The following is an 8,827-nucleotide window of genomic DNA, read 5'->3' as shown; positions in this document are numbered from 1 at the left end:
CTGGCTGTGCAGCTGGAGGAGGAGTAATCCACAACAGAAAAGTGAACTGTGCAGTCGTGAACTGGGTAAAAAAGTACTGATTCCGTAAAGGAAACAAGTCCACGGCGCAAACCCCGCCGTGCTGGATGAGGAGCAGCATGACGCAGGTGTTTGGCTGAAGTGAAGTTAGCAGCGGAGTGAAGCGCAGCCGCAGAGCTGCGTCAAAACTGCACCGTTTGGGACGTTTGTGAGCTGAGCGATGGGAAGCTGTGCGCCACGATCCGCTGCGGGTCATTTCACCTGCTCGTGTTTCTAATCAAACCCGTGGTTTTTTTTAATGCTGCCTGGGAAGGATGAAGAGCTTTTTGCTTCGTTGCGTTTTTCTCTGGGCGACGGTGCAGCGGAGCCACATGCAGATGTCTGTACCTGCCACAGGTGAGTTGATAACTTCAGCTCCAGAACTCATGTGGGGCAGAAGAGAGGCAGCTATTGGGCCGAAAGAGACATAAAGAACACACAAATATAACACACAAGTAGACACGTTGAAATCTCATTCTGCAGGATTCAGATTAGAAAATTGTGAGTTTTTTTCATGGAGTCTGGCCTGAATGGTAAACCCTCAATGGCAAGTAAAGCGTAAAGAGACCAGGGTATTCTTTATAAAGAGCAGTGTGGTTTGTGTGTTGGTTCACATTCACAGGCCAGGGCTCTGCTGTGAGCGGGTTGTTCCAGGGAGCTGATGTGTGGAGCTTTATTGCATAACAGAGCTTCATTACTTTTAATTCAGCAGGCCATACAGGGTGTGCCTTTTTTCTGCTTATGGCTTATTCTAGTCAGTGTCATTTCCTGCAATAATCATAATGGCTGAACATATTAATGGTCCAGGCTGCGGTAGGAAATGTGACTGTGGAGAAACAGATGCTTTTAATCCTCTTCACTGGATGACACCCCAACAGCACATTTACTGAAGGACTGCATCCCAGAAGAGCTTTTAGGTGGAGTTTCATGTTTCCACTTCACATTTAAGAGAGAAATATTTCACTTGGTACTTATTTGACTGGCAGCTAAACTGAGCAGATTAGAATTTGGGATAGAAAATATGAGATTATCGAAAATAAATCTGATGAAGTCTAATATATCAAATGACTAACTGTAAACAAAGTAATTAAAACTGCAAGATTAAGTGTATTAAAATAGTTACATTCTGCATAATTAATGCAGATTAATGCAGATTAATTCATGCACAAATAATGTATTAATTGTTTACCACATTTAAGGTGTAGTTGCTAATAATGCTTGTTTATTTTTCACACAAAAAGGAGTTCAAATGCAGGTCTTTGTAATGTTAAAGGATCTGAATGCTTCTTTCACAGGTGCAGCTGATCTCAGTTTTTTTCAGATGTTTAATTTGGAAAAAACTGTCGAGGCAGCTGCAGCCCGACTGAAGTTGTTATTTTTACTTCCTATGGAACAAATTATTTGAGTGTATTAAATGTGACAAGCTATGGAAAAATTCATTCTTTCCATATTATGACACCACTGGATGCTAAAGCCAAACTGGGCCTCAACCAGTTTAAAGAAACACATGTCAGTAAGCAGCGTGTCCCTCAGCTCTGGTTGGAGCTTAAACATCTCAGCTGCATGTGAGCGCAGCTGTAATGTCCAGCATTTCATTATTGCCTGTGAGGCCTGGTAGCCGGGGGACAGAAGAAAAATGTCCAAACAGAGGATGACATAGCTCAACTCCTAAGTTCTACAAACTCTGGATCAGGATCTACATTTAAAATAACTCACAGCGAAGTCTATCAAGCTCCATGTCCTCAGCCACTCATCTGTCACCGTCTCCAAGTTGTTTTCTCAAACTCAAAGACATTCCTTCAGAGAAAACAGTCAGTATCTGACCTTTAATTATAGAAATGATGAAGTTCCCCTTTAACCACAGAACAGTTTGTTGTGTTCAGAGCCAGCAGGTGTGTTTCTTTTCTACTGTGTGCTTTTGATGCTACTGGATCGAAGCCGTCTGCTGCCAGTGACCTCGTCCCGACAAATCTGAACATCAGACCAGACAAAAGGTTGGATCGAAAACAGAAAATTAATAATTAGGTGAGAAATATGAAACTAAAGATAACCGTACCAGTACACGGTATGCACGTAGCGAACTGGTCACGTAGTCATAATGGGATTAGAGTCCGTCTCTGGTCAATGATTTAACACCTAAAGACTCTTCTCCGCACCAGTTGCATATTTGTAAGTTTTCTTTTATTGGAAGCATCTCTTGCTGGTATGAAATGGCCGAGATGTAACTCTACAGTGTCGCTTCTTTTGGAATATGCAGATCCGCTCTGCACTCACTGCAGCTCGAGCACACCAGCTCACCTGCGACTCAACACTGCAATGCTTCTCTACACTACACCGTAGCGACCTGTAATGTTGGACTAATTGTCAAGAGTTGTCAAATATTCTAACCATGAGCTGGTTCTAAAGAAGAACAATGATGCAGACAGTCCCTCCTCTCTGGTTTGTTCCATATGAAACCCCAAAAAGTCTGAATCTGTGCTTTTAAAATGATTATTGGTACTTGGCGTTGAAGTTTCAAGGTGGGATTGCTCAACCATTGACTTCTTATTTCACTCGTGATGTGTCCTCCAGCGTATGAAAAACTAGATTTTTTTTTACTATAGCAGGTCTTTAACGAACTAAATAGAACCAGTTAGTTTTAAAGGAAACTTTCCACATTTTCTTGAACGTGTTTATTCCCCTTTTTGAGAGTTTGATGCAAAGTATGAAGCTCCAGGCGGCAGGTTGTTAGCTTAGCTTAGCATAGATAGTACAAACATAGGGAAACAGCTAGCGCACCTCTGGCTAAATTTAGCAATGTCCACCTACTGTCACCTCAAAGCTCACCAGTTAGCATGCTATCATTTGTTGATAAGTGTAAAAACATCAACGTGCCGTTTAATAGTTGCTGATGTGCTAAATTGTGTCTTGACTACGAATAACCAGTGGAGATTCCAGGAAGTTTCTAATTTTCTTTTTGCAGGGTGACGAATCCATGACTCAGCCGGATCTGTCTCTGATTGCATTACTGTGATGTTTTTTCCCGGTCAAACCAATCTAATTCCACGTCTAAGTCACTGGCCAATCAGGCAGCACATCCATATTGGATATTAATGAACATGAACAGTCCACTCTGCAAAATAAATATTCACATCCTCCACATAGTTTCCTGTAAAACCCATTTTTACAGCATGTATATTAGTGAGCGTTAGAGGCAGGCAGATTGTGTTTGGACAGACTCAGGTGTGTCAGTGTTTCCTCCCTGCTTCCAGTTTTCACACCAAACAAACAGATTGCTGTCTCTAGCTTCACACTTACAGATATGAGAGTGTGCATAGAGGCTCAGCGACTGGTCAGCACATCTTAAAGTGAAGAGAGGTGAAAATAAAATAGGATGTTCACCATTACCTCAGTGATGCAGGTAAACTGCTGTTCTTGTACATTTGCTCTCGATGCATAGTTCACTAGAGGCTTTGTCCTTAACTATCTGAATCCCAACCGTTTATCAGAGACAGAAACTGTAGAAACAGAAAGAATTGTTGTCAGTAATCATGTNATAATAATAATAATGACAATAACAATAATAATAATAAGCTGAAAATCGGTTCAAACAACAAAAGCTCTCAATAAACCCACGAGTCCAAATAAAGAAAAGAATTTGCACAGTATCCACTATGTCATCAAAACAACATCTGGTGGTGTTTAGGTTGAAACGACAAGTCACATTTTTAAAAACTAGCACGTTGTTCCCTTTTGAGCATTTTTAAACAGCAATGTTGGGGTGTGTTTTCAAGTTTTGCCCATGAATTATGCCTCTGGAGTAGAAGGTCTGTCTGTAATAATTAGCAAAACAGAATGGATGCTTGTAAAATATTCTCAACTTGGAAATTCCATAAAAATGTCACAGACCTGCAGCCGTCGGCTATTCAGTCAGAAACAGTCCCACTAACACACACTCATGTTGTGTTCATGTTCATGTTTGTCCATGCAGGTATGAAAAGAGCGTTGCAAACTCTTCTTCATGGGAAATTCCAGTTTTGTGTCTCACAGAGAGCGTTGGAGATGCTGCAGGCCTGAACATGCAGCAGACATTAGATCAGTTCAGAGGAAGGAAGACTCCGTCCTTATTAATCTGTCCTCTGACTCACTGCCTTTTAATCAATACCTGTAAGTGCTCAGTCTGACATTTTTACAAGAGAGACTTTTGGATTCAAAGGTTCCTCGAGGGCTTCCTCTGCCACCAACGTTGAGCTGGAAAGTCAGTGAGGCCCCTCCGACGTTCACCGTACTTTTTAAAGAACGCGTCCGTAATGACAACGTTCAGACTTAAAGGGCAATTGGTTGCCGTGTAATGCCTGTCCTGTGTGGTCAATATTATTGGATCACTGTGCCGCTGTGATAAAGAAATCCTGCTAATTGTGCAGCAGAGGCCGCAGGTTGACAGCACATGAATCTGAAGTTAATCAGCAGCACGGGCAGAGCTCATCAACACGGTGTTAATAAACAGGCTGTTTAGTAGCACATCCTCCCGCTTTGTTCACAACAAGGCTCTGATGCTCTCACACTGAGAATAAAGTGCTGGTAGTTTGTTAATCAAATATGTCGTTATGGTGCATGCACAGATGGAATTTATAATACTGCCTGCACAGCTTTCTTATAAATTAATTGAGTTGGGAGCATGAACAAATAGACGGGCACACTCGAGCCAGAGTGCTGCAGCAGGAAGGCATGTCTCAGATGTTCTGTGCATAATTATGAAAAATAAAACTTAATACATTTTAAATTAAAGCAAAACAAATGTTGCTTTCAAAGTGCGACAGTACGGGCAGTACCAGAGAAAAGCTGGAAGATTCATACATTACTTTAATCAAATGTGAATGTGGTCTCTTGTTAGACGTAATTTAATGTAGAGCTGGAAAATATGCAAAGATTCAGTAACACCATGTATGAGTCGATGCTGTGCTGCTGGCTGTGCTGAGGCGAAACGCTGACATCAGTGCAGCAGCTTGCTCAGAGTAACCGGCGTTCTAACATTTTGCAGGTATAATGTTTAGCTTCGTGTAATCGCTGCCTAACGTCTGCTAATCTGCACTGAAAACATCAGAGCTGGATGGACTCAGACCTTCTATTGAAGGTATCATAGGACAACAGGAGTTCACTCTTGTGCAATATCACCTAAATGTCAGTGATCGTATCACCTCTCAGTAACTGCATTACTTCTAAGACGATAAGTAGGATGTTTGCTCCAACGTAAAATTAAAACCGAACAGTTTAAATACGACCAAACAGCTGGAACTCGGTGAAACAAAACTGAGATTCAAATCCGTTTTTATTTCAGCTCTTGGCAGCTTTATTTCTCATGACAGGCTAAATCCTCCTCAGCATAAAGGACACCACATTTCCAGAGATGGTCTGTTTTTCTTCAGTGACTATTTTTTTCAGCAGCTATTTGCTGGAGGGGGTGTTTTGCTTTGCCTTTCTCCTTAATGTACTCTAAAGCTATTCTGTTGGATTCCAGTCAGGCAACATACTTGGTCAGGTTTTCTTCTTTAGAAATGTGTAGTTTTGATGCTGTGCTGTGGACCATTATGCTGGAGTATTCCTCTTCTGTCCTCTTCTGTCAAGCTTGTGTTAACCAGCGTTCATTTTATCAGTCAGTATCTCGGTATATCCACAGGCGTTCGTGTCATTTTAGCAAAATAACTGCTGCGGCCCTGTTTAGTCCTGAATGCTGCTCAACTGTGTTTCATCTCATTTTGAGCTGGTCTCCGTGTGGAGCCGTGATGCAGACAGATACAGCCCATAAAACTCAGAAAGCTCATGTTGGCTGTTCATTTTAAAACCAGGCTCGTGCAGTTGGGTTAACTGGAAATCACAGGCGTGTTCAATGCTGTTGCCTGTATTTTTAATACGGTCTGTGTTTCGGATTGTTTATTAAGAAGAAATACTTGTCATCTTAGAAATATTTTGATTATCAACCAGTTTAAATGTACGGAAGAGGATTAGGGCCACTGAAGAAAAAAATTCCGGGAGATTTTTTATTTTTTTTTAATGTTCTGGAAAGTTGTCAGAATTCTGACTTTTTTCTCAGAATTTTATTTATTTTTTCTTCAGTGGCCCTAATCCTCTTTCGTATAAATGATCTGACACTTAAATGATACTGCACAGAGCGCACTCAGTCCTGTTGTTGACGGTATATTTAACATTTCCATAACAAAATGTCTCAAAACTACCAGATCAGGGAGATGTACTTTCCTGACTTGTTTACCTGCATTATTCTAAATGTTTCAGTCAATGTTCAAACCCAAAGAACTGGTGCATTTTATTTGGTCTCCTGCTTGCCAGGAGTAGGAGACCATGGTTGAATTCATCGTGTAATGAAAAAGTAGTTCACTCATCTAAAGGTAAGTCAGAAATTAACAACATGTCAGATAATGCTGCTTGTCCCCGCCTNAAACCGCTCGGCGTTCAGAGGGTTAATGTTGACTCGGACATAGCGGTCATTACAGATGGCCACAGCTAATTAAAAGTAAATATTTTAACTGATTAGCTACGTTAGAGATCCCTCCTAAAAAAGCCCATGTGGTATGTAAGGAATTTTTAATTAATTTGCGGCCAGAAAATCTGTAAACGCTTAAAAGGAAGCAGAGCAACGCACAGTTCATGCGTAAACTGTTCTAGATTATCGAGAGTTTAGAAGTCGCCTTCGTTTATTCCGATCTAACTCGGATTTGATCGTCGGCCATCTGTCTGTTTGATGTGGGCGCATGTTGATGGCGCTCTCTGTAATCTTCACAGGAAGCATTAACATATTTTTCATTCATCTGTCCTGCGCGGCGGCGTGGCATATGGCCTTGGCACAGCTTGAAGCCAATTAGGTGACAGACGACAAATCTCGCTCACGCACACACTTTTCTTCTGAGGAATGCAAAAGTAGCGCCATCAGCAGCTCCAATCCAACCATCTCCCCTCGTTTTTCTGTCTCGTTTTGTTTCCCCCCTTTCATAACGTTCCTTCTCTGCCACCTTGTATACGTGTACATTCACACAAATGTTTCACTTTGCTTCAGCTTTTCCTCCCGGTGCATCTCTCCTCTCGTTATCTCGACATAATCAGTGTTTCATTAGGATGCCGCCTCTTCGCCTCATTGTGTTGTTCTACCTCATCTCCTGTACGCCTGTTTATTTTCCTGCTGCTTTATTTTCTGCCTCCCTATAAAAGTTTAATGATTATGCCCCATTACTACAGTAAATTATTGGCTGTGTGTTCTGCAGTGGGGCTGCAAACGACCAGACTAATCAGCCTATTTGTCATTTGTATGAGTTGATAGTGGAAAACCAATATTTCATCAACGTGTTCCACCTGAAACTGGATGTTTCCAGGTGGAACAGGCGGGACAGTCGCCGGTTTGTTTTATTTTTGGCTTGGATTGATTCGTTTCATTGAAAATTATTCCGGTGAGACAACTTTCTGATGACAAAATAGAGCACAATCGCTTCTCAGAAACGACGACGAGCGAGATGGAGAAACCAGTACGTGTTCATCCGAGCAGAGAGATCCCAGAGAAGTAGCATGTGCTTTCTCATTTTCTCCCTGCGCTCTTTTTTCCTCTGATTTATCTACAGCGTAAACCCCCCGCCAGCTTCACATGATGAATCGACTTCTGTGACCGATTCTCCTGGTTCGTCGCTGTTATAAATCCTCTCCTTTAGCTCCATTTAAAGCATTCTCAACGCAATATTTCCTGACATGTGTTGATACAGTCGGAGCGGCACAGCGGAGTGTTCTCGGTTATGCATGAAACAAGACACCTCATATACCTGTTATCGCCCGTCGTACTTTATATTAATACTTCCCCAAGGACAGTAACGGCGCCTCTGACAATAATAACATCAGCCTTGCCTGCGATACCTTAAATCACTGTCGCGTTTTTATATGACTCGGATATTAATATGGTAACAATGATGTGATCCATCACTGTCAAAAGCTCATAGTGTTTTTAAGCAGGCACCTAATGAGTCACCGTGTTTTAGGGAAATTCCTGATTAGCTGTTAATTGGAAAATTGCCTTAATGTAATGCCTGAAAGGGAGCGTGTTGAAGCTAGTTTAAAGCCGCCATAGTCGATTCTGGACCACTTTGATCCAGACTGACGTAACCCAATAAACATGAAATGGATTGGAAATAAATGTGATGCATTCATGTCCCCTCAGGATGAACTGGAATAAGTTTGGTTGTGCCACCATCAAGTCAAACTTTTGTGCACTGCTTTACTTCATGATACCTTCAGTTTCATCTGTACGTCATGTTTTAGGCTAATTAACAAGAGGTAAAAGTATCGTCATTATGAGACGATCTAATGGTGTATTTAAAGACGTGGTGCTTATTTTAGAAACGATTATCGTGCACGTGTTCGGGGGCGGTAGCCGCGACCGCCACACGACCAACAGTGAAGCCTGTCAGAGGGCTACAGACATACCCATAGACCTGGAGCTGCATCCATTCAGTCTGTCTGTAGAACCGTCTCTGGACCATACGGATGCATTTCACCAGCGAAACCAGCCCTCGTTTACCCAAGTAGAACCGACCAGCAGATGTTTATGCTGATTCTGTTCAATTACAAAACTTAGCATCTAAACCATATAAAAAACATCTGCTCGTCTTTGTGCACATGCTGTTCTCCAAGTGTGTGTGAGTTGGGTTTAGCTGTGGGTTTAATTGAAGCTCTTGGACAGACGGTAGGGATGAAACCTGCTTCACAGAGCTTTGAAACAAGCTCTAAACGATGAAGA

The 8,827-nt window shown here is 41.8% G+C and overlaps 1 protein-coding gene across 2 annotated transcripts in view; it reads left to right on the top strand.

Annotated features, from left to right (window-relative positions):
- Positions 1-231: 231 nt before the first annotated feature.
- The window catches only part of LOC103357930 (von Willebrand factor A domain-containing protein 1), a 12,119-nt gene continuing 3,523 nt past the window's right edge, over positions 232-8,827 (top strand). For both annotated transcript variants that reach the window (XM_008282695.1, XM_008282694.1), the window contains exon 1: positions 232-414. In XM_008282695.1, the coding sequence (XP_008280917.1) occupies positions 333-414 (82 nt within the window). In that variant the 5' untranslated portion in view covers positions 232-332. The remainder of the gene's footprint in view (positions 415-8,827) is intronic.

This window comes from Stegastes partitus, unplaced genomic scaffold (genome assembly GCF_000690725.1).
Source record: "Stegastes partitus isolate 25-593 unplaced genomic scaffold, Stegastes_partitus-1.0.2 Scaffold281, whole genome shotgun sequence".
Classification (NCBI taxonomy): domain Eukaryota; kingdom Metazoa; phylum Chordata; class Actinopteri; family Pomacentridae; genus Stegastes; species Stegastes partitus.
This window is presented reverse-complemented; position numbering and strand designations above follow the sequence as displayed.